The following is a 25,220-nucleotide window of genomic DNA, read 5'->3' on the forward strand; positions in this document are numbered from 1 at the left end:
CCCCCATCGAGGACTCGGAGTCTCTCGATGGCCCTTTATGACTCGTCGGTGTTATCCAGCACGTCCACGCGCGCGGCGCGCGCGCGCGGACGTCGCGACGCGATGCCGGGCGCGTCGACGGCCCTGCCCCACCTCCGCGACGGATACGACCCGTGCACGTTCGCGCCGTGGGACAGCGCGCACGCGGTGGTGCGCGCGAGCGCGTGGGTGGACGTGTTCAGGCGCTCGACGACATCGTTCGAGGTTCGAGCGTTGGGGGACACGCGGGCGTTCGCGGACGACGCGGAGCGAGAAGAGCGCGCGCGGGCGTTTGGAAGGGCGTTTGAGGATGTCTTGCGAGCGGTCGAGCTCGGAGACGACGCGGAGGCGGAGAAGGCGTGTCGAGAAGCGAGCGGGACGGCGTGGCCGGCGGCGTGGCGAGGGGCGAACTGTCTCGAACTGTGTCGAGCTCGGGATGGGTTACTACGCTCGCACGGGTTTGCGGATGTTTTTGAACAGGTGAAACGAGAGGAGAACGAGACGGCGATGCGAGCGGTGTTAGGGGTGTTCGCCCGGTGCGACGCGGTGGAGGACGACGACGCGCGGCTCTTGGAGCTCGTGCGAGGCGCGTTCGCGGGGAACATATTCGATCTCGGCGCCGCGGCAAGTACCGAATTGTTCGAAAACGGCGGGGTAAACTTCGCGAGGACGGTGGAGACGCTCAGACCGCGACCGTGGTGCGTGGACGACTTCGACGCTTTGAGAGCGCGCTTTCGTGAGGTGCGGCACAAAAAAGCCATCGTGTTCGTTGATAACGCCGGCGCGGACGTGTGCCTAGGGATGATTCCGTTCGTTCGCGAGCTCTTGAGACGAGGGACCGAGGTCGTGCTCGCGGCGAACGAGACGCCGTCGATAAACGATATCACGGCGCGCGAACTACGCGAGCACGTCTTTCCGTTGCTCGTCAAACAAGACGACGAAACGTTATGCGAGGCGATCGCGAGGGGACGCTTGCGCGTCGTTTCATCGGGAAGCGACATGCCCGTGATTGATTTACGATATTTATCCCCCGAGATTTGCGCCGAGGCGAAGGACGCGGATCTTCTTGTGCTTGAGGGCATGGGGCGAGGGATCGAGACCAACCTATTTGCGCAGTTTACAATTGACTGCCTGAAACTGGCGATGATCAAACACGAAGAGGTGGCCACGCTTTTGAAGGGTAATCTGTACGATTGCGTATGTAAATTCGACGTCGGGAGCGGCGCGACGTGAGAGGAGCGTTAGAAATAGCACTTAGCGTCATAGGCATTCGTCGACGCGTAATGCGGGGAAAGGCGACGCGATAGGTAATGTGAGCAAACGGTGCGATACTGTACGTTATACCTTGATATTAGATTCGCAATCATTCGTCGTCTCCTGCGAAGAATTCGCCCACGCGCTGCAAAATGCCCTTCTTAGGTCGGTCCAGATCGATGAGATAGTCCGTCTTGCCAGATATGCGACGAGCGGCGTTCTCGTAAGCGATGCCGGCGAGCGTGAGCTTCTTCTTAAGTACCAGCGGCTCACCTCTGTTGGTGCTCACGATGACCTCGGTATCTTCAGGAATAGCGCCCAAGAGCGGCACACCGAGCATTTCTTGCACATCCTTGACGCTCATCATGTCGTTTTTCTTGATCATGTCAGCTCGCACGCGGTTCACCAGTAGCTTGACGTCGTATATGCCGTTCGCCTCCAAAAGGCCAGCCACTCGATCGGCGTCTCGGATAGCGGTGATTTCCGGCGTTGTCACGATGATGGCGCTGTCCGCAACTGAGATGGCGTTGATGAACCCGACGTCAATCCCAGCCGGGCAATCGATGATGATGTATTGGAACTCCATCTCCTTCAGCACCTTGATTAGCGTACTCATATTGCTCTTCGTCACGTTGTATCGCGCTCTGTTCTTCGAGATCGGGAGCAGCGCCAGCGTTCGCCACCTCTTATCGCGAATCAGCGCCTGTTCCATCCGGCACTCGCCTTCCAACACCTCCATAGCCGTGTACATCACTCGGTTCTCCAGCCCGAGCAACAGATCCAAGTTACGCAGTCCGATGTCCGCGTCGATCAGCGCGACGCGATAGCCCAATCGCGCCATACTCATCCCAAGATTCGCACTCGACGTCGTCTTACCGACGCCACCCTTCCCACTCGTGACGACGATCACCTGCGCGTCGCCGTCGCCCGTCGGTTCGCCCGCGCCCGTCGCCTCCGCGCGCACCGCGCGCGACGCCCGTCGCGCGCTCGCCCGTCGCGCGCCCGTCGTCGTCGGGCATCGTACGTGTAACGCGTTCGCTCGCGCGCACGCCATCTCGCTCGTTGTGATCGTCGTCGGTGCGGTCGCGATCTATCCAGAGTGGATTTCAAAAATGATCGATCGCGATACGCGCACGCTCTGTCTCACTCGTCCGCGCGAGCGACGGTAACGTCGAGCGTCGGTCGTACGGGCGATATCTCGGGCTCGGTGCGCCGGAGGCGTCGCGCGGCGCGGTGTGCGACGCGCGCGCGCGGGCGACGGAGGACGATGCGATGACGCGACCGGACAGATGGGCGATAGGGTACAGTTGGTTACAGTTCACGGCGCGCGCGATCGAAGGCGCCTCGATCGGACGCTTCGACGGTTGCTAGGGCTAATAATAGGGTTAACAATGCGACGCTACGCGCCTCGAGAGGCGGGGTGCGGGACGTCCCAGTGTCCGGCGTCGCGCGGGTGGTGGAACCTACACGACGCGCCGAACTTGCACCGACCGGTTTTCATGTAGAACTCACAGAGTTCACGTCCGGGGCGCTCTGGGAAAATTTGTGGAGCCACCATGGGGGCGTGAGAGACGGGCTCCGGCGTGCCGAGCGGTGGTGCGAAGTGTTGCGACGACGCGTGGTCGACGTAGTACTTGGCGAGTGTCGGTTCGCTCTCCGCCGTGGGAGCGAAGAAGTCTCGCACGCAGAGCAAGAGCGATGGAAATCGAATCGAGAGGTATTGCCAGAGCCCATCGGGATAAGATCCGAGCGCACGCTGAAGTTTTGGTGGAAGCTCGCGGTAGTGATTGGCTTTGTTGCGTATGACGCGAAGGAGATCGCGCACTGACGCTCCGTTGTACTCGCGGTAGCGGCCCATGTTTTCGAGCAACGCCGGGTCCAGTTTCTTCGTCCAGTCTTCGCACGCGATGGCGCCCTTGGCGCGCTTCTCGAGCTCTCTCAGGAGCGTTCGATCGCTCACGCGATCTTCCATCTCCACTCGGTCGGAGGCGTCGATAAGGAACTGAATCTTTTTCCCGGCGTCCCACCAAATAGGGTGCGATAAAATATCCTTGGCGGACGGCCTAACTGAGGGATTGGCGTCAATGCACGATCTCACCAAAGCCTGTGCTTCGGGGAAAAAAGTCAGCTTTGATACGTCGGATTTGTTCGCCATGACGTTTGAGTCGCGCTGGAGCTTGGATCCGAACGGATGCGACCCGCCGGTGAGGGCGTAGTACATCAAACAACCGAAACTGAACACGTCCACGGATCGCGACTGTCGGCCTTGTGACAGTCTCTCCGGAGCTTGCCAACCAGAAGTACCTGCCACACTGTTCGCATTGGGTCCACCGGCGACGTGCGTCTCAAACGACGTGCCTTCGGCGATGTTCACGCGTTTCGCGAGACCCATGTCGGCAATTTTTCCTCGTCCGGAAGCCGTAATCAACACGTTTTGCGGCTTCAGATCGCGATGCACGATCCCTCGCTCGTGGAGGGCCGCCAGACCAGAGATGACGTCGTACATAATGCGCATGCACTCCGGCGTTGGGTACTTTGTCTTGGCGTTCACGCACTTGATGTCCAAGACGTTCACGTTATCGCCCGTGTCCACCGGATCGACGAGATGCGCCAGGGACGACGCACAGAGCTCAAGCGCCATGTACACAAAGTTTTCATCCTCCTCAAGAGCAAAACATCTCAGAATGTTTGGATGCTCATCCGAGGCGATGAGCGCGTCAAGCTCTTTTCGTGCGAGCTCGTGGAACTGAGCGAGCAAGCGTTTCACCGCGACGCGGCGACCATCCATCTCGCCGGCGAAAACGATCGTACCGCACGACCCGTAACCCAACACGGTGGGTTCGATCAACAACCTCCCGATTCGCGTCTCTTCACGCGTCTTTTCTTCCACGCTCGCGAGAATTTTCGCCTTGAGCTCCTCCTCCGCCGCCCGAGCCTCTGCTTGCTTGGCACGCTTCTTCGCTCGCTTCTTCGCCGCGGCCGAAAGCTGTTCCACCTCATCTCCGGTCGATGGTGCGTCGCTAATCGCGGTGGAACTATCCTGGCTCCTCTTCGCGAAGAATACTACGATCACGGACACGCCTCCCACGAGTAGAGCATTGAGCGCCGCGCGCGTCGCCTCGTTTCGCGGAACTCGGCTCTGGCCCGAAGTCTTATCGAGCGTCGCCTTGACTAATTCATCGGGAATGCACGACCAGTCATCTGCATCGCTCTCGACATCGATTCGCACGAACGACTCTCGCCCGCTCGTCGGCACGAGAGCGTTCGAAGCGTCTCCGCCGTCTGGCAAACCGGCGGCGGCGCTCGCGGTGTACGGAAGCGCGAACAATCCACCCTCGTGCGCGCCGATGATGATCTTATCGTCGCTCTCACCGTGTATCTGCGCCATGTTATCCACGACCACGTGTCCACTGGCGTCACTCACCCCGAGCGGGAGTGACGTGAGCGTGTGCGTCCACTTCGTCTTACCCGTGCGCGCGTCCACGCTTCGCACCGTGTTCCCCGGCCCGATCGCAAACGACCCCGAGGACGGCGCGCGATCGGTTCCAATCTTCAGCGTCCCCGTGCTCGAGTCCCTGGTTAAACTTCTAAGTTCGCCGTGCGTGACGTTCCAGCGCTCTGCCCCCGACGCGGCGTCGACGCTTCGCACCACGTACTCGGTGCGACCGACGTAAATCAACTCCCCCTCGTCATCGACCTCGTCCGCGTCCACGCTCGTCGTCGATCCATCGACGTTCACGACGCGCACTACCCCTCCTGTTCGCGGATTCAAGGCGTAAATCGTCGACGACCGTCGCCCGACCACGAGCGCTCCGTCCGCCGTGGCGCTCGGACTCGCATCCACCAACTCCCGAGTCGTCACCGGCAACCGTCGCACCACGTGTTTACCCTCTCGTCCGACGTGGTGGGCGTACAACGCGCCGTCAACGCCCGGAAAAACGTTCCTACGACCGCGCTCGACGTCCGAATCGACGTCTCCCGCCCGTCGAGCGACGAAATCCGCGCCCGCGCGCCGCGTCGCCGCATCCGCGTCCCCTCCCCCACCTCGCTCCCACGACGCCCCCGCGAGCGCACCACCGCTATCGAACGACCACGCGACATCACCCGTGCCCGAATCCAGCGCGCGCACGACGCCATCGAGCGAGACGACGACGACGACGTCTCGTTTTCCACGATGTTCCAGCGTCCGTTCGGCCGACGACCGACGCCCCGTCGTCGCGCCCACCGATCGCGCCGCGACCGCGACCGCGACGACCGCGAGCGCGATCCCACGCGCCACCGCGGACGCCCCGCGCGCGCGCCGCGGACCCATCGCTCGCGCGCCGCGGACGCACGCGCACATTTCGTCACCGATGTCGAGGACATACAGTGATGACGCGTCCATGGCGTCACCGGTCGACCCCGAGCGCACCTCACGTCGATCGATAGGCGGCTGTCCTCGTCAAAACGCGCAGTCCCGGGGGTCGACCTTGACCCCTATTCCGGTACCTCCTAAGCCTATTCGACACCGCTCGCGCGCGCTCGAAAGGTGAAATCACCGTCGATCGGTGGTGAAGGTGATGCAAATCACCACGTGTCCGGTGGTGATGTCGACGGTTTAGGGTTTATGGTAAACCTAAAGTCTCTGTACGACGACACGTCCCGTAGTCGAGCGCCGCCGAGGACGATGTGCGGCCCGCGGCGCGGCCGCAGAGCGCGCCGCCCGTCGCGTCGCCCGCGATGTCGTCGGCGTTTCGTAAGTCTGCGCGAAAGGTGAAAAAGTTGCTGCGAAACGCCATCGCGCCGACGTCGTGGAATCTCCACGCCGGCGATCGCGTGGTCGTGCGCGCGGGGCGGGACAAGGGACAGACGGGGACGATCGCGCGGGTCGATCGTGAAAATACCCGCGTGTGGGTCACCGGGACGAATCTGGTGAAGCGCCACGTCCGAGGCCGAGACGGACGCCCGGGAGAGATCGTGGGCGTGGAGGCGCCGTTGCATTACAGTAACGTCGCGATCGCGGATCCGGAGACGGGGGCGGCGGTGCGGGTGTGTCGAATGTTTTTAGACGACGGCACCAAGGTGCGGGTGACGCGCGGGGCGCGGGCGAGCGGGAGCGTGGTGCCGATTCCGGGTGGGAAAGGACGAGGGGTGCGAGCGAGTGGGGTGGGACCCGCGGATGCGAAGATTTCTGAGGCGAGGCGGGAGACGAGGAGTGGATCGGGGTTGTTGGATGTCTTGCGAGGACGCTCGGGGGGGGGGTGAGGACGGGCGAGGGCGTTTACTTTGACTTTGTAATTTTACACTACACTCCGTAGCGATCGATGTTTTCGCTCGCAGATAGAATTAAGAGGAGACCTCGGAGGCATCGCGCGCGGTGGGCGCGATGGCTCGCGTCGTGGTTCGGATCTGTGTCCCCAGCGGAACGCTTGGCCGCGGCGCGGAGCGCTCGATCGCGTCCCGACTCGCGAAGGAGCGCGACGATTCTTTGACTGCGCGAGAGCGCGAAGAGGGCGGCGCACGACGCCGACGCGCATCTATCGTCCGCGTCACCCGCTCCTCGCACGAGGCAATCGAGCGCGGCCTCATTGGCGGCGTAGTGCGACTTTGAATCAGCGTGGTACGCGAGGTTGTGCATGAGCACAAACGCCTCGCGTTTCGCGTCGGCGTCGCCGCTCGCGACCACCTCGAGACAGAGATCGAGCGCTCGAACGCCGGCGTCAGTTCGAAGCACCGTACGTTGACCATCCGCAAACGAGGCCACGGCGGCGAGGGCGCGAACGCACGCGGTGACAGTGCGCATCCACCTCGCGCGATTGGCATCCGGCGCGTCGTCATCCAAAGCTCGCACCTTGGTCAACGCGTGCGCGAGTGTCATCGACGTCTCGCCGACGAAGACAGAGCGAACGAGCCAATATCGCGCCGGGCCATCGACCGTGCTCAACGACGCGAGCGACTTGAGCGCGAGCTCGAGACTCGGTGATCCAGGCTCGTGCTTGGATTCGAACGCGTAATCCAACAGTCGCTGCGCAAACGATTTCGGCTTGTCGTCGATGTCGTCTCCTGCCCACGACGCCGCCGTCGTGATCGCGCGCTTCGATGTCGCATCCTTAGCGACAAAGTTTACGACGAGCGACAATAGCTCGCACATCACCGTTCGGTCGAGCTTGGCGTACGCCCACGAAGCTTGGAACATTGAGACGACGCCGCCGTCGACGGCTCGCTCACGAATTTCGTTCACAATCTCTTCTCGCCAGACGTCGGCAGCGTCGGCGTCTGGACATGAATACATAAGATGTCTTAAACATGTCAGCGAACCGAGCGCCACTGTGGACGGGAGCTCCTTTCCATCGACGTCCATGCCTAGCTCCATCGCGGCGCCGAGGAAGTCTCCGCGCCTGGCCGCGGACGCGACGTCCATAGCAGTCGGCACGCTCTGGTACGACCCGTCCGGGCGCGTCGATCGAGACACCGCCTCTCGCGTGGTTTGTATTAAACTCTCCACCAAACCCCACTCGCACGCCGCGGCCTTGGCGCTCAGATCGTACGCCAATACGTTTCGCGTGGCGGAGATTATGATTGACATTGTCGGCACCATCGACCGCTTCGTGGAGTTTCCGAGCGAGCGGAAATGCCAGAGCACTAAAAGTGACTGTAATATCGATGCCCCGACGTGAGCAGGTGCTCCATCGATCGCTTGCGCCGATAGATCGTTCGAACGGAACACGGTCGACGCCAGGAGACACGCTCCGGTGGAGGCTCGCACGCGTCCCGGGCCCGCTCCGGACTCAACCGCACTCGCAAGAATCTCAGCGCAATGAGCGGCGATGCCGTTGATCGGAATGAGAGCATCATCGTGCGCACGCGAGTGGACCATTAACATCGTCGCAAGAGCTTCTGCACACCGCGATGCGGCGCGAGCGGTTTTGTCGCATCCGCCGCGTCGCAGTGCTCTCACGGCTTTGTCGAGACAATCGCGAAGAGATGCAGCCGCAATTTTGGCATCGAAAGTGCGCGCTCCAGCGATCGCCATGACCCCAAGAAGAGTCGCCACGTTCGACGCCGCGGTCGCGGAGTCTGATGAACCGTATCCAACGAACGTCGCTCGCCGGAGCACAGCGAACAAGCCGTGCCACATGTTTCCATCCGTCTCGTGAGTCGGACTGAAATCAAACGCCTCAGCGACGCCAATCGCGTCGATCCGTGCCGCCGCCAGCATAGCCGCTGAGGCACCGCGATAAAGCATGGAGACGCGCTCTACATCACCATGCGTGTCGTTCATGATCACTCGTGCGAAACCTCTCCAAACGTCCTTCGCAGCGAGCATTGGTATGGACGGGAACGCAACCTTTGACCGTTCGCCGGCGTAGATGCCGTCGTCCGGGATGTCCACGGAAATCTCCGCCGCAGCGCTCCCCGCGATGATGGATGCGACGCAACGGAATGCGGCCGCTCGAGTGATGGCCGCCTCGTTGTCGTCAATCGCGCACGCAGCCGCGAACTCGAACAAGTTCGGGAACTCAACGGCGATGACATCGACAACGGGCGATCCAGGCCCGACCGCCGCTGCGAGTATGTCGTAAGCTCTGGCGCGTCCGCGCGGTGTGGGGTCGATGAGCATATCCCCTAACCAACCAATATCACATCGCTCGTAGAACGCATCCGACCACGCGTCCGTTGAAGAGTTTGATTCCATGATGAGCAAAAGAGCGCTTGTGGCGCGATTCATGAGCAGAGACCCGCGGTGTTCCTCGGACGTGTACGATGGGTAGACGTGCCCCAGCATGGCGTCCACCAAATTGAGCGCAACCGTCGAGGTGACGCCGCCAAGACGCAAGGCGGCCGTCACCGCATTCACGGCGGCGCATCTGACCGCGTAGTCGCAACTCTTCTTTGAAATCAGTTCGCTCGACACGACGCCGATGCAATCGAGCTCAATGAGCACCGACACCAACGCGTCTGCGTCAACTTCGGGCGCTGCAAAAATCCTGAATCTCCGCGCGGCTTCATATACTAGCGTTAGCAGATTCATCGCCGCGTGAACCGCCGTCGCGCGCGCGACGCGCGCGGAGCCGCCGTCGCTCCCCAAGGCTTGGCCGGCTGCGATGGGGTGTCTCAAAACCGGCGGGTCTCGCGAGACGTCACTGTTCACATCGCTGCTGAGCGACGCGCCGCTACTTGCGAGTGGGACGATGACGTCGCGAACGACATTGATGAGCGTCTCCAAAGCCGCCGGTGGAAGCGTACTTTCTTCGACGCGCATGAACGATTCCAGAGATTCGGTGAGAAGCTCCGCCATGCCCACCCAAAGCCACGTATCAGACGTCGATCGCGGTGGACGACGCAGGAATCGCTCGCACGACTCGTTCCATCGGCCAAGAGAAGCTAGGACGCTCATGGCGTGAATGCGACTCGCTTGCACGTTGGTCTTCAAAGAATCCACCACTCGAGCCGCTGCCTCGTGCGAGCGCGCTTCACCCAACTCGCCGACCAAATTTCCGAGAACCACTGACGAGCACGATATTCTCGCCGCATCACGCATCACGCGAATCTCGGCATCATCGCTTTCGTCTTCATCACCGAGTGCAAACGCCAGTAGCGCCGCATCTTCATTGTGCGCCACATCATACTTGTGCATGAGAAGCTGTCTGCGTCTAAACATGTACAAGACGCGATGTCGATCGACGTCGTTGTTCATGAATGCATCGAAATCTCCCACCATGGGTGGGTTTACCAACTCCGGAACGAACGTGGGAAACCTATACGTCTCAAGGAAGACCTTCGGTAGGCTGAATTCTATCGGTCTACTCGCGCCTGCGCGAGCAACGACTGAATCGACGACTGGCGAGAACAGGAACGACGCCAGGAACGACGCCATGGCCTCTCGAATGCGTCGCTGTGGATGGAACACGAGACCTAACAGCTGTGTGACGCGTCCGCCTCTTCCATCTTCGCGCGCTAGCATATCTCGAACGAGCGCCGACGCACTCAACGCTGAGGTGAGAATTCGAAGCGCGCCAGTCACTGAAGAGACATGCGAGGACGAATCGATCGCCAACTTGATGAGCGCGTCCAGTAAACTCGGATCGGCCAACACAGCTGAAAGTCGCTCATCACTCGTCATGATCTCCAGTTCAGCCGTCAGCTCTTCGCGCGACGAAACGTCGTCGAAGATGAAGCGTCTCAACATTGCGCGTACGTCGTCAAATGTCCTCAATCTGAGACTCTCTTTGAACGCGTCCGCGACGGACGATGCCGGTTCGCGAACGTACTCTTCGTCTGTCAACAAAACAGAGTCGAATGGATCGTCGTGCGACCTTAGAAGCACTTGAGCGGCCGACGTCAGTCCATGGGAAATACCGTGAGCCAAATCTGTGGCGCTTCTGATTCGCGTCTTCTCCTCTTGATGAAACAGCCCCCGAAGCGACGTTGAGAGCGTGCTCAGACGCCCGTAGTCACTTTCGTGCTCAATCATCTTATGTGCCATGATAACGGACTTTCCGACCGTTTCATCTCCCGCAAGAGCATCGAGCCACGCCGCATGTTGCGCCAACTGCGCCGCGATTCGCCGACGCGAATCCACGTCAGATTCACCACACAGGGTTGCGAGACAAATCGCCGCATCCCGAGCGGTCGATACGTGATTTAGTCCTCCAATAATGATCTCCTCGATCATATGTGGGTGCTCCAAGATCGCAAACGCCGAAACTTCCGCCGCAGCGAGCGTGGCGTACGCAGACATGCGCACTCCCTCCATGCAGTGCGTCAGCATCGTGAGCGTCGCCGCGACGACGTCTTCCACGTCTTCGGCGCTCGCGGATGCGAGCGCGAAGAGAGTCGCGAGCATTCGGGACGTGAAGGGCATGACATCAAACGTCGCACCCAGAAGACTCAGTGCTGGCGCGGCGTTGGAGACGATTTTTGCAAACGCCGCGGCGCCAACGCCCAAAGCCGCAGACGTGGCAACCGCTCTTAGACACTCGTCTGCCTCTTTCACGAGCGAAAGCTCGAGCGGGAGCGACGGATGTACTTGAATCAGTGCACGTGTACAATAATGTCGAGCGAGCGGATCCGCCGCGGCGATCACTTCGTCGATGCAAATAACGTACCAGCGCTTGGCGAGACTCTTGTTCGCCGATCCGACACCCTTCTCTGGTGCCCCGCCTGCCCACGCCGCGAGCTCGGCGCTAAGCTGCACGCACGTCAAATACTCACTCGCGGCACCGGACTCGAACTCCAGCACCGCTAGAGAGGATTCCCAGAGGTCGAGGTACTGACCCAATCGCAGCAAAGCGCCTGCGTGCGGTTGCGCGTCAACATTCTCTGGCGCAACTTGAAGCAGCGGCAGGAGCAATCGGACGGTTCGAACGGCACTCGCGCGGAGCGATGGCTCGCATACCGCCGGGATGACGTGTGTTGCGAACACATGCGCGATGGGAAGCGTCCTCGTCGATTGAACGACCCCGGTGGGTGGAAAAATCCGAGCGATGGTGGAGTCCGGCGACGGCGCACGAGCCTTCGACGTTCGTCCGTCCGCGGACGCCGACAGACAATCGCGAGTGCAGTCCATGACTTCCCTGTGCATCGCCGACACGCACTGTTGAATCAGTAACAGTGCCTCTCGTCGCGTCTCCGGCGTCGATAACTTTGGATTCGTCGCCGAAAGTAACTCGCACGCGCGCTCGAGCGCCCGAGGCGCCAGACGCGTCACCGCCTCTACCGGCAAATCCATAACTGCACGCCTGAGCTCGCGCAACCCACCAAGTGCGAGGGCATGGTGCCCACACGTATCGAGATGTTGCGTCAACGCGTACAGATACTGTGCGTCCTCCTCACTGACGTCGACTCTGGGAAGTTCGAATCCGCCGTCGCCTCTCGCGCTCAACACGCCTCTCGCGCCCGCGGCGAACGAGGCCCTGGAATCGCCACGATCGCTCGCGCTCCCGGATGTCGTCGCCTCGTCGTGGCTTCGCTCCCTTACGCGTCTGATTAATCCCTCGCGCTCGGCGTCGAAGGCGAAAGATTCAAAATCCTCCTTTGTTGCCTCTTCGCTCGCCCTCGCCTCAGCTCTCGCGTCATCCAGCGCCCGCGTCAACCGCCTGAAACCCCGATCGAGCTCGGGATCGCGTCGCACGTCCGATATTGCATCCATGTATTCACGAGCGCCGAACTCTTCCAACCACGCCGCGGCGACGCGTTCGCGCTCGCACAACCACGTCAAATACGTCGCCGGCGACCACGTCTCGCTCGCCTTTTCCTCCGCGTCGCCCGCCGCTCGACCATCCAGCTCCGTGTACGCGTCTTGAGCGTCGTACATCGATAGCAACGCTCGTAAGAGCTCCGGCGAGCGCGCTACGGTGGACCGATCGCACGCGCCGGCGACGGAGGCGACGCAGAGCTGTCTGAGCGCTCTCTTGCGAATTTGAGAAATGTTCGACGAAAGCTTCGACGTCGTCGACGCGATGAGCCTCTCGGTCGTCGCATCGCGACGTGACGACGCAGACATCGTTATAGAACGCGACGACCTCGCGCGCGTCGACTTTTGAGGGCGAGCGGGCGCGAGTAAGGGTGAATGCAGTTTCGTATGTTGACAGACAATTCAAATTTTTTCTCATCTCATGGCTCGATTTTACACGTAATACAGTCTTCCAGCGGTCTTCGGGGACTCGCGACCGGGGAGATAGAGGCTAAGGAAGGATTTGAGAGTGTCAAACATCGGTACGTCACTCGCGGCGGCGCCGAAGGCTGCGCGGGCGACGAGTGTGGGGGCACCGACGCCGACGACGGCGTAAAAGGACCAGCGGAACGACGCGCTGTCGGCGACGCCGTCGGCGCGAACGACGCTCGGCGCAGAGATCACGGCGCACGCTATGGCGGTGATGTATGAACGCCAGGCGAGGAGCCAGAGCGCGGGATCGCCACCCAGAGCTCGAACGGCGCGTTCGCCCAATGCGCCGACGCCGGCAAAGAGTACCAACGCGAGGACGAACATTGGCGCGGCGCGGAATCTGCGGGTGATGTCCATCTTGGCGAGCATCAATGCGACGAAGGCAATCATGACTAAACCGAATGCGCCTCGAGCACTCTCCGCGACGACGCACTTGGCGTACGATGCGGTCGCGAAGACGCTCACACGTCCGCCGTGGAACGCCGCCCGCGCGGACGCCGCGCACCCGGTCGACCACCCGTCGTACCCGCTCGAGATGGCGCGTCGACCGAGCGATAACATCGTCGCGCACGTCGTCACTAAACCCATCGCGAGCGCGTCGCACGTCATGCGATGAAACCTTTCAACAGCGCTCTCGTTTCTTCGCTCCTCTCTATCCTTCTTCGTATCGGCGTGCACGTCTGCCGCGATCTTATTTCCCTCTGCCCTGAGCGCGTTGCTCGTAAATTTCTGCACCAAGGCGAAGTAGCTCATCGACACCTCGAGTTTACGGACCTCTAATTCCTCTCGCAGGAGCGCTCGGTCCTCTTCGCACATCGACGTCGTCGTCACGCCGCTCGACGACGGCGACGGCGGCCGTCGAGCCGGCATCGCCGGTACCGTCGACGTCACGGACGAGTCATGATCGCTCGTCTTCGTCTTCGTCATCGCGACTCGCCCTCGCTCGGCTCGACCGTTCGAGCGCGCGTCCGTCGCGTCCGTCGCGTCCGTCGCGTCCGCTTCATCTCTCACGCGCGTCCGCGGCGCCTCGTTCGCATCCGCGTCCGCACCCGCTCCATCATCCCCCGATCCGACTTCCTCAAACGCACGCACCGCACCTCGAGCGAACGCGTCGCCCACACCGTCGTCGTCATCGCTTCCCGCGCCCAATCCGTCGCGCGCGAACGCCCGCGCCGCCGCCGCCCGCGCCGCCGCATCCCTCGCCTCCACGAACCGTCTCGCGTGCGTCGCGAACGCCCGCCCCACCGCCACACCATCCACGACGTCCACCCCCTGATTCCGTCGCCGCGCCCGTCGTCGTGCACGTCCGACGACCGCGACGAGCGCGCGCAGCAGCGTCACCGCGATGAGCGCGCACATCATCCACGGCGTCCCATTCGCTCGCGCGCGCCCACGCTCGCGCGCGCGCGCGAGCGCTTTGAACCCTCTCGGCGACGCCTCGGACGCCATCCGCGTCGGCGTCCGGCGTCGGCGTCCCGCGTCGGCGTCGGCGTCGGCGTCGACGCGCGTGGACGCCGCTCGAAAACACCCGCGTGTCACGGGCACGCCCAAAACGCGCACACCCGTGCCGCGCTGACGTCCCACGCGCGACGCGTGATCGCCGTAATCGTCACACACTACGTCCACGTCGGCGCCCACGGTCGGCGCGCGGTCGATCGATCGCGGGAAATGGGTTCCAGTGCGCTCGAATACGGCGATGTAGGGTTCGGCGACGACGTGTGGCGCGGACGCGACGCGATGACGTCGACGCCACAACGCGCGCGACGGGATGCGCGCCGGGACGTCGACGACCGCGCCCGCGCGCGCGCGCGTCGCGCGAACGCGAACGACGACGACGACGCCGCGTCGAGGGACGACGACGACGACGCGCGCGATGAAACGCGCGACCACGGTGGAGGAACAACGCCGACGGGCAAAGGAAATGGTGACGTACTTTAAGGATCGACGGTACGACGACGCGCTGGAGGAGAGCCAGGTGTTCGGATGGACGGCGAAGAATGAGATTAATAACGGACGGTGGACGATGTTTGGATTACTGGTGGGGATGATGACGGAGTACGGTACCGGGGTGGATTTCGTCGATCAGATTAAGCTCTTGGTGAGCGTCTTGGGGATCGCCGACGTGTACGATTGAGCGCGACGACGGACGGTGGATCGATGATGGATCGCGATCGCGGTCGGGGTTGATCTCGCGCGCGGTGAAATGAGGTTGTAATGGCACGGATACGGCGCGCGAGCGGTGGTGTGTTTTCAGTTTCAGGCGAGTCCCTGGAAAGGGCGACGAGACGCGTTCGCGAACCCGAGGACGCGCGAAGATGGACACACGGCGACGCGCGCGACGCGTTCGGGACAACGATCTCGGTCACCTCATTTCTCGCGTGTACTCGTCTCCTCATCGCTCGCTCGCGTCGATGTGCTCGCGCGTGGCGTGGGCGCTTCTCGTCTCGCTCGCGCTCGCGAGTCGAACCGTCGCGGCGGCGAGCGGGGCGTGCGCGCGAGCGCCCCCGGGCGTCCTCGACCGGGATTTTCTCCGAACCGCGGAATCTCTCGGGATATTCAACGTGTGTCCGATCGATAGTCGAAGTGGGCGCGCGAGTTCTGAGCCGTGCGAGAGCGAGGTGCTCGCGTTCGCGTGCGGACTCGAATCGTCGTGCGCGTGGTCCGGGCCGCCGACGCGCGCGGATGCTTTCGAACGATGCGTGTTCCCATTGTGTGCATCCGACGTGTGCGCGAACGGTGGTTCGACCGAGTTCGCTCGCACATTTTGTTCCTCGGCGTGCCTCGTGGATGACTCCAAGGCTCGATTCGAGAGCTTTGGCGGCGCCTGGGCGACGTCGGCGTTCAATCCACTGAACATCGGCGCCGCGCTGAGCGGCTTTGCGTCCGCGTACCCGAACGCGGCGTCGATGATTCGGATATTTTCCCAAGTTCAGACGACCATCATGATCATCCGAGCGATTTTCGAAGCTGTGCAAGGCACCGGCGGCGGCTCGACGTTCGGCGGCTCGACGCCCGGATCGACGATTTACTACCCCACGCCCACGCCAGCGCCCACGCCCACGCCAGCGCCCACGCCAGCGCCCACGCCGTCACCGTCACCGATGCCGTCACCGTCACCGACCGCAACGTGTGGATCCGCACTGAATACGTGCTCGAACTCCTGCGGCCTTTGTATATACCCAGACGCCACGTCTCAGGAGCCGACGTGCTGCTGCGACGACACGTGCTCAGCATACGGCGACTGCTGTGGCGACGCGATGGGATGTTGCCCAAATCTCGGCAAATCCACGACTCGTAATGTCCGCGCTCGTTCAAGACCCACGGCGCGATCCAGAGCGAGCGGGTGAAGCTCGCCGAGCTGTTCTAATCCTACGTTTGACTACAGCATCTTCTACGTACGCGTCTAAATTACCCGCCAGCTGCCTATGATTGTGCCGAGATATCGAGCGATCCCGAGCATCCCTGGACGTCGACGCGCCGAATGTGCGATTGCCGAGCGCCGGCGATGCGACGAAGCGCCGACGAGTTCCTCACGTCTAGTTCTTCGAGCTCGTACGCGCCTCGATCGAAACGCACCTCTGTCAACGCCTTGCACGAGCGAGCGATGAACGAGCGACACTTCTCGCTTGAAACTCGTGCGACTTCCAATCTCGAGCATCCACTCAGGGCGCATCGCAAGAGATTCGGTGACGAAACGCTCGCTCGGGCGACGCTCAGACATCCCTCAGCGCTGAGCTCGACGAGCGAACCGGAGCACATATCCAAAAGTTGCGCGAATCCGTTCGTGGTGAGACTCTTGCAGCTGTCCAGTTTAAGCACTTTCACGGAAGGTATTCTCATTATCACTACGTTCATCACCTCCGTGACTTCTCGCAAGGATGCGCACTTGTTCACGAGGAGAGTCTCGCACCTAGGCGCGGCTACGTTGAACGTCTCGAGCGAGCGACATCCCGCTACGCTGAGCGTCTCCATCGACTCCGACTGCACCTGCACGGAGCGAAGTGCGGAGCAATCGGCGACGTTCACCACCTTTAAATGACTATCTCTCGACGCGCGGCGAAGCACAAACTTCTCCAACGAACAATTCACCGCCTTGAGCTGTTCCAGCTTTGGCGCGTCTCGCGCCTCGAGCGTCAGGCGTCTCAGACCGAGGCAACCGGTTAAATCGAGCGTGCGCAGACCAGGAACGATGTCAATCGCTCGCATGATTGCACCCTCGTCCAGTTTCACGCACCCGGTCAACCTAAGCTCGCGGATTGAGGATCCACACATCCTCATTGCCGCGGCCAATCCGTCGCCCTCCAAGCGTTTCGCCCGCGCGAGCGACAGCGACGCCAAATCCGGGAACAAATCCCTGCACCGCTCCGCCAACTCCACCACTGCATGCGCCTCTAACCACTCCCCACACCCTGTGAAATCGATCTCATCGATCGATCCCGACGCGTTATTCGCCGCGATGGCCGTCAAGACGCCACCCAGCGCGTCCGCCGCGCGCTCGTCGTCCTCGCACGCCTTTCGAAGCGTCTCCCCTAACCGCTTAAAGTTCACCGCGCTTAGGTTTGGATACGCCCGAATAATCGATCCGACGCTTTCGATCGCTCGCTTCACTCCCCGAACATCGTCTAGGACGCCATCCATGCGCGGTAAATCTAACCGCCGTGCGTTTCGTCGCCAACCGCGAACCAAAACTCTAAACTCTCTACACGCGCACGCCGCGCGAGCCGCGTCTTTCGGAGACAGATATCCAAATATCAAGTCCCTGACATCGTCCGGGATCGCCCCGGCGTGGAATCCGCCCTCGGAATCGCCCTGGATTAACTCTCGCGCAACCGCGCCGGTTGAAGACAGAGCTCGCAGGAGTTCCAACGCTGATTTCGCCCCGTCCGACGCGCGCGCGACGTCGCGAACGACGTCGGAGCCGAGCGAGCCAAAGGCGTGCACGAGGGCGTCGAGGTCGTAGTGCGAGATCGACGCCGAGGGCGCGGGCGCGGGGGCGTCCTCGCGCAGGGCGAACGCGCGAGGCATGGAGTGACGCGCGACGCGTCCGCGCAAGCTGTCATGAGTTACAAAATCCGCGCAAACGCGTCCTCGACGGTCGGCTTCGACGGTTCGAGCGTAATGTTTGATGTGGTTGCGTCTTCGAGCGATTCGTTCGCCTTAGATATCGGTCGTCGGCGAACATTGACGAGGACGACGAGCGCGAGCGAGGAGAGCGACGCGCCGACTCCGAGCGCGACGTCGCGATGCGAGTGGCCGCGCGCGCGATCGCGAGCAGGATCCTCCTGGACGTATCGAACCGGTCCAGTGGACGACGTGATGATCCATCGCGAATTACCGTCGTTGAAGTACGTCGCGTCGTCGTCACCGATGAGCTCGTTTGCGCTCGCCGCGAGCTCCGCCGATGATTCCGCCATCGCAGCACGGCGCAAGACATTCCGCGCCCTGACGAAACCCGACTCAACGCGATCGTATAAAGCTATCGCTGCCTCTCGTTTGCCACTGTCGCCGCCGGCGTTGAGTATTTGCGAGGCAAAGTTCCTCGCCTCGCGCGTGGCCTCGAGCAAGGTCTCTTCGACCCGAGCTCCTGAGGTTGAATTCACATCTATAACGGCTCGCATGCTCTCGGACGTGACTCCGAGGGCGAAGTCGAACATCTTTGCAAACGCCCGCCGACGAGCGCGCTCGAAATCAGAGTCAGCATTCTCGACGTACATGTCTGCCGATGTGACATCGCCATCGTCGCCGGAACCTCGGGGTGACAAATCAAAGTTTGGATCTTCCGATTCGACCACGCCGCCGAGAACCGCGTCTATGAGCGAAGACGTGATGTAAACGTCATCACCGTGCGCGAGCGCTCTCGCGGCGTCGAGAAATCCGGAAAAGTCTCCTCCGGTCATGAAGAATCCGGCCGTCGACGCATTTTGCCCGCCGTTCAAGGCAGTCGCAAAAAAATCATTAAATATGCCGAGTGATGGAGTTAGAATCTCCGCATCGTTGGCCACTGCCGTGTGTATCGTCGCCGATAGAAAGACGGCGGCGAACACGGGAAAAAATGCAAGAAAATGCCGCTTTTCGCGACGCATGCCGAGTTGTGACGGCTACCATACTTTCCACCAAGGTTTGGCAACCGTCTCATCCGATGTCGACAGCAGCATCGCACGCACCGCGCGTTGAATGCGCTCTTTTGACACGATCGAGAGTACCACGCCCTCGTTCTCTTCGAGCTCGCGTTTCAGTGGTTCTACTTTACCATCGCTCTCGATCGCCGCCAACAAGTCGCACGTCGCACCTCTGATCGATTCCTTCTTCGGTCCACACGGTCTGATCGAGGTCAACCCTTCATAAGCGCCGTCCAAGGTGTTGTACGCGTCTAAAAACCAGTACATGTACGCGATCGCCAATCCCGGCGAACGGCCCATCCCCGCCGTGCAGTGCAAGTACACTGTCTCACCGCGCTCGATCTCCGCGTCCAGCATCGCTGCCGCCGAGGGCAAACCCTCCCTCAACGAGTCCGCTGAGAAGTCTTCGAACGGATATCGAACGTGTCGCATTCCCGTCTCGATCGCTCGAGCTCGCACGGAGTCGTAGTCCACATTCCAATACTTCCAATCCTTCTCCTGTTGTGTATTGAACACGCACGTGACGCCCTCCGTCTCCCTTAAGCGATCGACATCCGCCGGTGTCTGCGGTTGCGTGCCGACGATGAGAAACGGTTTTATCCTGTGATAATCTACGAAGAGATCCCGCGCCGTTCGTCATCGCGCGTCAGTCATCGTTCGTCTTCAGCGTGCCTTCGCTCGCCGTCGCGCTTGGCGTCGCGCCGCGATCGAGCGCGCGTCGAAAAGCGCACGCGCGCACGCACACAATCCGATGTCATGCTTATACTCGTACGGCGACGCGCTGTACGCCCGCATCGCCGCGTTGTACGCGTCGTCGTCGGCGAGACCGCGGCGAGTGGTCGTTGTTGCCTGTGAGCGTTTCGCTCGCTCGCTCGCTCGCTCGCGTGCGCTCGAGGGCACGCACGCGCGCGATCGTGTCGTAAACATCGGTTCCCACGCCTCGAGCGATTCGTCGGGCGTCGACGATGCGCGCGACGGGGTGTATGGCGCGGCGCGCAAGTTGTGCGGTTGTTGGGACCACGCGGGCGGTGCGCCGACGCCGGCGACAATTGAATCGCTTTCATCTTCGTTAAATGATCAGAATTTGAACTTTTTCGCGTCGCTCTCCTTCTTATCCTTCGCAGCTTTGCGCTTTTGCGATCGGGCGTGGTCGGCGACCATGTCGGAGAAGTCCTCGTGCGCCTTTTCGGCGCGGTTCTCCGCTATTTGACGCTCGTACGCCGCGCGCATGGCGTCTTCGTCCGCGACGCCGTCGTCGCCGAGCGCGTCGGCATCGAGCGTGACTTCTACGCCAGCGCGACCGCGACGTTTGGGTTTGTCGTCCTCGCCCGGGATAACGTACGTATGCGACGAACCGACGATTTGGTCGGCACGCACCGAGGCGTCTTGCGATTCCAACACCTTGTACAGGGTCTTTGGACCGTCGGATTTCTTGCGAAGATCCAAGACGTCCGGAGTCTCCGTTCCAGGCGGTAGCTCAGATTCGGTTCCGTCGTCCACTTCCTCCCCTGCCTCTCCTTCCACGTCCTCTTGCTGTTCCTCGATATCCTCAACCTCCTCCTCGCTCTCCTCTTCCTCATATTCCTCGTCGATGGCGCCGAACTGCTTCGTCTTATCCACGGCGACATCGTACGGCGTCATATCGTTCGTCTTTGGCTTGGTGCTTCCGAAGACGTCGCCGTAGATCGGGACCCCGAGCTCGTCCACCGGAGGTTTACCCCAACCGCCAGGATGGTACCCGAACTGCGCTCCCGCCGGGATGGGCGCCGACAGACCCGGGACGCGCAAGTGTGGATAACTCGGCGGCGGTCCGTACCTTTGCATATTGATCAACCACGGTGGAGGCCCGCCGTCGGTCATCCCGAGCGCCGACTTGAGCTCTTCGCTCAGCTTGCCCGGTTTACGCCCGATGGACACCTCAAACTCCTTGCCCTCGTAATACAGGTCGCCCGCTCCAGACATCTTCGGCTTGGACTGATAGACGAAGAACGCGTCGTGTAAAATCTGGTAATCAATGTCCATGCGGTTCACTCTCGCAGCCTTGGAGTCCCGCTGCTTCTGCTTCATCGTCTTCTCCGCCTCTTTCTCTGCGTAGTGGTCGCGAATCTTCTGAATGCCCGTCGCTCGGATGAAATCTGGGAGCTCCCACGGCGGCTTCTCGATCCCACGCTTGCCCTGCAAGAACGCCCGCTTTTGACTCCAGTGCCTCGGTACCGGCACCGTGTTCTTGTGCGCCTTCAAGAAGACGAGCAATCTCGGATCATTCGCCGACGCGTCCCACACCTCCACCACCTCGGGTTTCGAGCAGTGCTGCTTCAACTCCGCCACCTTCATCCTTCGCATCTCCTTCTTCTGCTTATTCGACAGCTCCGTCACTTGATCATCTTCATCATTATCATCCTCTTCCTCCTTATTCGCATCCGCGTCGTCGCCATCGACGTCCACCGCGCCGTCCGCGCTCGTCCCGACCTCGCCCGCGCTCGACCCTCGTCTTCGAAACGCCTCGAAAATTTCCTCGAACTCCTTCACGCTCTCCGCCTCGCCCGCACCCTCGAGCTCGAGTTCCATCGGCGCCGGCACGTACTCCACCTCCACCTCGTCCTCGACCTCGGGTGATTTCGCCGCCCGTCCACGTCGTTTCGCCGTCGTCGCCTCGCCGCGCGCGTTGTTCATCGAAATCGCCTTTGCCGCGTCCTCGAACGCCTTGGCCGTCTGCGCCGCCCCCCAAACGCGCGGTCAGTCACGCGTTCGATCGCTTCGTCGCGTCCATCCGCGCTCCGCGCGCGTCGATCGCGCACACGGCTCAAAGATTCCACGCCGCCGCGCATCACGCGATCACCGCGTCCGTCGTTCTCACCGCGCCCTCGCCCGCGTTCGCGCGCTCGATCGCCGCGTCGCCCGCGTACCTCTGTCTCCAATCGCGCCTTGGCTCGTTTCCTCCGCTCGGCGCGCGTCTTGTTCGACATGATTGACGAATTCTCACAATTGCACCCAAAACACGTCGAGCGTCGATGAGTGACGACGGCACTTCGCATCGCGTCGTGATGACGCCCCCGGACGCGCGCGCGGTGGACGACGACGACGTCCCGCGTCCGCCGAGCGTCGAGAGCCTCGGGAGCGAGGTCTCGCTCGAGCAGTGCGAGCGTTTATTCACGTGTTTACACTTTCACGCGTGCGAAGCCATGTGTCGAGACGTGTACGCGGCGTACGCGATCGATCCGTCGGCGCCGAGGCCGTTGGTGCGAGGGAGGGACGATGTGAACGCTGGAGCGAGGGCGAGGGCGAGCGAGACGAGGGCGAGGGATGAGACGGATGACGACGACGACGCGCGAAGACGGCGCGCGAAGGCGGCGGCGCGACGGTTGCGGCGACCGGAGGATTACCTGGACGAGATCTACGATGAGTGTTCGTGTAGTGAGGATGAGGATGAAAATTCTGAGCGGAATGTCCTGCGACGGGAGATGGATGCGGAGTTGAGAGCGATGCGGTGGCCTCCGGAGGATTTGAGCTCGCGCGACGCGTGTTGGATCGCGTCGTGTTTGTGGGTGCAGTGTAAGTTTAAATCGGCGCGAGGTTTGGGACGGACGATCGCGGAAGATGAGGATGATATTGCGAGAGGGGTTCCGAGGGCGAAACGGGCGTTCGGGCCCACTTTTCGCATGCTGTGGTGTAAACTGAAGTGGGAGGAGGGACCGGCGAAGAACGCGAACACCGCAGAGGAACTCGAGATTGAGCGCGTCATATTGGAGCTCTTCGACGAGGCGAGGCGTTTGAACGTCGTGGAGTCCGATGCAGTGCCGAGCGACAAGCGCGAGGCGTGGATGCAGGCGTTGGGGAATCTGTCGTGGTTGTACGCAAGTCAGATTTTAGCTTCGCAACGAGACGCCGCTGACGCCGCGATGCGATGGATCGACGACCAATCGGATCTCCTCGATTCGCAAATCATGATGGAGGTCAAGAGTTGGATTCGTGACGTCGGGATTAACAGGCTGTATCGCTTCACGTACACGGTAGACGACATGGGACGAGCGGTTGTGGTGAACGAGCGCGTCGACGACGTCGACTCCGCGCGCGAACCGGAGCCGCCAACGATCACCTCGCGACGCTCGGTACCGTTGGATGACCGAGACGACGACGAGAACAAGGAGAAATCCACCGAGGTCACGCCGAGCGCGACGGACGCGAAATCACCGACCGCACGCGAAAAGAACGACCGACGACCGTCGCTCGCCGACGCGCTCGCTCGATCCGTCGGCGAAATCGCCCGCGACCCGCTCGGGGATCACGCCCTTCGCGCGTACGCCACCGCCGCCGTCGGCGCGTACACCGCGTACATCCTAGCCCGTGCGTTTCGTTCGAGATCGAAATCGCGATAGCATTCGCGCGTAAACATCCACTCCATCCGTCGCGCGTTCCGGGCCGCCGCCCCGCGCCGTCTCATCCCGCACTTCCCCACCCGTCATCTCACGTCGCGAGCATGCTCACCAGTGCGCGCGCGCCGATCGCCCAAGTGCGGTGCGCGCTGGCGCCACGGTCGGCGACGCGCGGATCGACGACGCGCGCGCGCGCTGGAAAGACTTTTGAGTTTGCAAAGTACCAAGGTTTGGGGAACGACTTCGTGCTCATCGATAACCGCGCAAGCGATGCGGTGCCGGTGACGGCGGAACAGGCGGCGAAGATGTGTGATCGAAACTTTGGAATCGGTGCCGACGGACTCATCTTCGCCATGCCGGCGAGGCCGGGGACGGATGAGGATTATTCCATGCGAATGTTTAACAGCGACGGGAGCGAACCTGAGATGTGCGGGAACGGCATTCGATGCCTGGCGCGATTCGTGAGCGATGTCGACGGGAGCGCGCCGAGAAAGTACAAGGTGTGGACGCTGGCGGGTCTGATCCAACCCGAACTTCGCGCGGATGGACAGGTGGCGGTGGACATGGGGAAACCCGTGCTCGAGCCGGCGAACGTCCCGACGAAGCTCGCGGCGACCAAGGATAGCGCCGCGGTTCGTTGCGAGATGGACATAGACGGCGAGAAGTGGCTCGTGACCGCGGTGTCGATGGGTAACCCGCACTGCGTGACGTTCGGTCGCGCCGGCGACGGTGAGCTCGGCGCCGACGGTCCCGGTCTCAAGGTTGAGGATTTCGCCCTGAGCACGTACGGTCCCAAATTCGAGTCTCACGTAAACTTCCCGGCGCGAACGAACACCGAGTTCACCGAGGTGGTTAACCGCGGATACGTTAAGATGCACGTCTGGGAGCGCGGCGCCGGGGCAACGCTCGCGTGCGGCACTGGCGCGTGCGCCACCGTCGTCGCCGGCGTCTTGGAGGGCCGCGTCGATCGCGAATGCGTCGTCGAGCTCCCGGGCGGTCCGCTCGAGATTCACTGGCGCGAAGCGGACGGAAACGTCATCATGACTGGTCCGGCCGAGCCCGTGTTTACGGGCGTCATTACCGTCTGATTTAACATTATTACGTTTACGGAAAAATCTGTCGCCTCCGTCCCGCGTGGCCGCGCCGTCCACAATTCGCGACATGCTCGTGGCATCTCGCGCGCACGCGCGGGTGTGCGCGCACGGACGAGCGCACGTCACGCCCACCGCGCGCGCGCGATCACGCGCGTCACGCGCGATAACGACGCGCAGGAAAAGTAACGATGATGATGATGTTGATGACGCGCCCGGGACGAATGATGATTTCGAAAGCGTGGACACCCCGGCGTGGGCGAAAGATTTAACGATCGATCCAGAGACTGGTGATTTGATCGTCGAGTCCACGGGGAAGCCGCTGAACGAGTTTGGGGCGACGAGGTTTGATTTATACGTCAGAGCGTTGCGAGGCGAGTACGACGCCGCGGATAGCGAAACGCAGACGGAGGAGAATTCTGTCGGTGAGATCTTCGAGACGATTCAGCAGTTCCCGTGTAAGTACACGTATCAGGTTGTGTGTTTGAAGGCGGACGTCGAGGACGAGGGGTTCGTGCGGTCGGTCGTTCGACGCGTCGTGGGCGGAGACGCGACGGTGAAGGCGGAGGTCGTGATAAAGGACAGGGGGCACACCGGGAAGTACGCCGCGATATGGGCGTCGACGTGGGTGTACAGCGCGAAGGAGGTGAACGAGTGCATTTTAGAGCTCAAGGAAAATCCAAAGGTCATCATGTGCTATTAGACGCTAGCTCGCTCG

General features: G+C 61.8%; 15 protein-coding genes across 15 annotated transcripts; 7 read left to right on the forward strand and 8 right to left on the reverse strand.

The window, feature by feature from the left end:
• Positions 1-102: 102 nt before the first annotated feature.
• OT_ostta02g03870 (Domain of unknown function DUF89) lies at positions 103-1,251 on the forward strand (the record flags this gene model as incomplete). The annotated part of the gene is made up of 1 exon (XM_022985134.1): positions 103-1,251. The coding sequence occupies one exon, from the start codon at positions 103-105 to the stop codon at positions 1,249-1,251; it is 1,149 nt and encodes a 382-aa protein (XP_022840816.1).
• Positions 1,252-1,381: 130 nt separating this feature from the next.
• Positions 1,382-2,326, reverse strand: OT_ostta02g03880 (P-loop containing nucleoside triphosphate hydrolase; the record flags this gene model as incomplete). The annotated part of the gene is made up of 1 exon (XM_003075182.2): positions 1,382-2,326. The coding sequence occupies one exon, from the start codon at positions 2,324-2,326 to the stop codon at positions 1,382-1,384; it is 945 nt and encodes a 314-aa protein (XP_003075230.2).
• Positions 2,327-2,671: 345 nt separating this feature from the next.
• On the reverse strand, positions 2,672-5,656 carry OT_ostta02g03890 (Quinonprotein alcohol dehydrogenase-like superfamily; the record flags this gene model as incomplete). Its single annotated transcript, XM_003075183.2, has 1 exon — positions 2,672-5,656. The coding sequence occupies one exon, from the start codon at positions 5,654-5,656 to the stop codon at positions 2,672-2,674; it is 2,985 nt and encodes a 994-aa protein (XP_003075231.2).
• A 335-nt stretch (positions 5,657-5,991) lies between these two features.
• On the forward strand, positions 5,992-6,516 carry OT_ostta02g03900 (KOW; the record flags this gene model as incomplete). Its single annotated transcript, XM_022985135.1, has 1 exon — positions 5,992-6,516. The coding sequence occupies one exon, from the start codon at positions 5,992-5,994 to the stop codon at positions 6,514-6,516; it is 525 nt and encodes a 174-aa protein (XP_022840817.1).
• Positions 6,517-6,556: 40 nt separating this feature from the next.
• On the reverse strand, positions 6,557-12,757 carry OT_ostta02g03910 (Armadillo-type fold; the record flags this gene model as incomplete). The annotated part of the gene is made up of 1 exon (XM_022985136.1): positions 6,557-12,757. One exon carries the CDS (start codon positions 12,755-12,757, stop codon positions 6,557-6,559), a length of 6,201 nt encoding a protein of 2,066 aa, XP_022840818.1.
• Positions 12,758-12,880: 123 nt separating this feature from the next.
• Positions 12,881-14,368, reverse strand: OT_ostta02g03920 (unnamed product; the record flags this gene model as incomplete). Its single annotated transcript, XM_003075185.2, has 1 exon — positions 12,881-14,368. The coding sequence occupies one exon, from the start codon at positions 14,366-14,368 to the stop codon at positions 12,881-12,883; it is 1,488 nt and encodes a 495-aa protein (XP_003075233.2).
• A 319-nt stretch (positions 14,369-14,687) lies between these two features.
• On the forward strand, positions 14,688-15,053 carry OT_ostta02g03930 (unnamed product; the record flags this gene model as incomplete). The annotated part of the gene is made up of 1 exon (XM_003075187.2): positions 14,688-15,053. One exon carries the CDS (start codon positions 14,688-14,690, stop codon positions 15,051-15,053), a length of 366 nt encoding a protein of 121 aa, XP_003075235.2.
• Positions 15,054-15,234: 181 nt separating this feature from the next.
• Positions 15,235-16,266, forward strand: OT_ostta02g03940 (Somatomedin B domain; the record flags this gene model as incomplete). The annotated part of the gene is made up of 1 exon (XM_003075188.2): positions 15,235-16,266. The coding sequence occupies one exon, from the start codon at positions 15,235-15,237 to the stop codon at positions 16,264-16,266; it is 1,032 nt and encodes a 343-aa protein (XP_003075236.2).
• A 76-nt stretch (positions 16,267-16,342) lies between these two features.
• Positions 16,343-17,944, reverse strand: OT_ostta02g03950 (F-box domain; the record flags this gene model as incomplete). The annotated part of the gene is made up of 1 exon (XM_022985137.1): positions 16,343-17,944. One exon carries the CDS (start codon positions 17,942-17,944, stop codon positions 16,343-16,345), a length of 1,602 nt encoding a protein of 533 aa, XP_022840819.1.
• A 38-nt stretch (positions 17,945-17,982) lies between these two features.
• Positions 17,983-19,002, reverse strand: OT_ostta02g03955 (hypothetical protein; the record flags this gene model as incomplete). The annotated part of the gene is made up of 1 exon (XM_022985138.1): positions 17,983-19,002. One exon carries the CDS (start codon positions 19,000-19,002, stop codon positions 17,983-17,985), a length of 1,020 nt encoding a protein of 339 aa, XP_022840820.1.
• Positions 19,003-19,017: 15 nt separating this feature from the next.
• On the reverse strand, positions 19,018-19,965 carry OT_ostta02g03957 (Protein-tyrosine phosphatase, active site; the record flags this gene model as incomplete). The annotated part of the gene is made up of 2 exons (XM_003075189.1): positions 19,018-19,649; positions 19,782-19,965. The coding sequence occupies 2 exons, from the start codon at positions 19,963-19,965 to the stop codon at positions 19,018-19,020; spliced, it is 816 nt and encodes a 271-aa protein (XP_003075237.1).
• A 150-nt stretch (positions 19,966-20,115) lies between these two features.
• Positions 20,116-22,004, reverse strand: OT_ostta02g03960 (Protein-tyrosine phosphatase, active site; the record flags this gene model as incomplete). The annotated part of the gene is made up of 2 exons (XM_022985139.1): positions 20,116-21,750; positions 21,945-22,004. 2 exons carry the CDS (start codon positions 22,002-22,004, stop codon positions 20,116-20,118), a joined length of 1,695 nt encoding a protein of 564 aa, XP_022840821.1.
• A 78-nt stretch (positions 22,005-22,082) lies between these two features.
• On the forward strand, positions 22,083-23,414 carry OT_ostta02g03970 (unnamed product; the record flags this gene model as incomplete). The annotated part of the gene is made up of 1 exon (XM_003075191.2): positions 22,083-23,414. The coding sequence occupies one exon, from the start codon at positions 22,083-22,085 to the stop codon at positions 23,412-23,414; it is 1,332 nt and encodes a 443-aa protein (XP_003075239.2).
• A 101-nt stretch (positions 23,415-23,515) lies between these two features.
• OT_ostta02g03980 (Diaminopimelate epimerase, active site) lies at positions 23,516-24,499 on the forward strand (the record flags this gene model as incomplete). The annotated part of the gene is made up of 1 exon (XM_003075192.1): positions 23,516-24,499. One exon carries the CDS (start codon positions 23,516-23,518, stop codon positions 24,497-24,499), a length of 984 nt encoding a protein of 327 aa, XP_003075240.1.
• Positions 24,500-24,572: 73 nt separating this feature from the next.
• On the forward strand, positions 24,573-25,205 carry OT_ostta02g03990 (Uncharacterised protein family UPF0250; the record flags this gene model as incomplete). The annotated part of the gene is made up of 1 exon (XM_003075193.1): positions 24,573-25,205. The coding sequence occupies one exon, from the start codon at positions 24,573-24,575 to the stop codon at positions 25,203-25,205; it is 633 nt and encodes a 210-aa protein (XP_003075241.1).
• Positions 25,206-25,220: the final 15 nt, after the last annotated feature.

This window comes from Ostreococcus tauri (genome assembly GCF_000214015.3).
Source record: "Ostreococcus tauri WGS project CAID00000000 data, contig chromosome 02, whole genome shotgun sequence".
In the NCBI taxonomy this organism is placed as follows: domain Eukaryota; kingdom Viridiplantae; phylum Chlorophyta; class Mamiellophyceae; order Mamiellales; family Bathycoccaceae; genus Ostreococcus; species Ostreococcus tauri.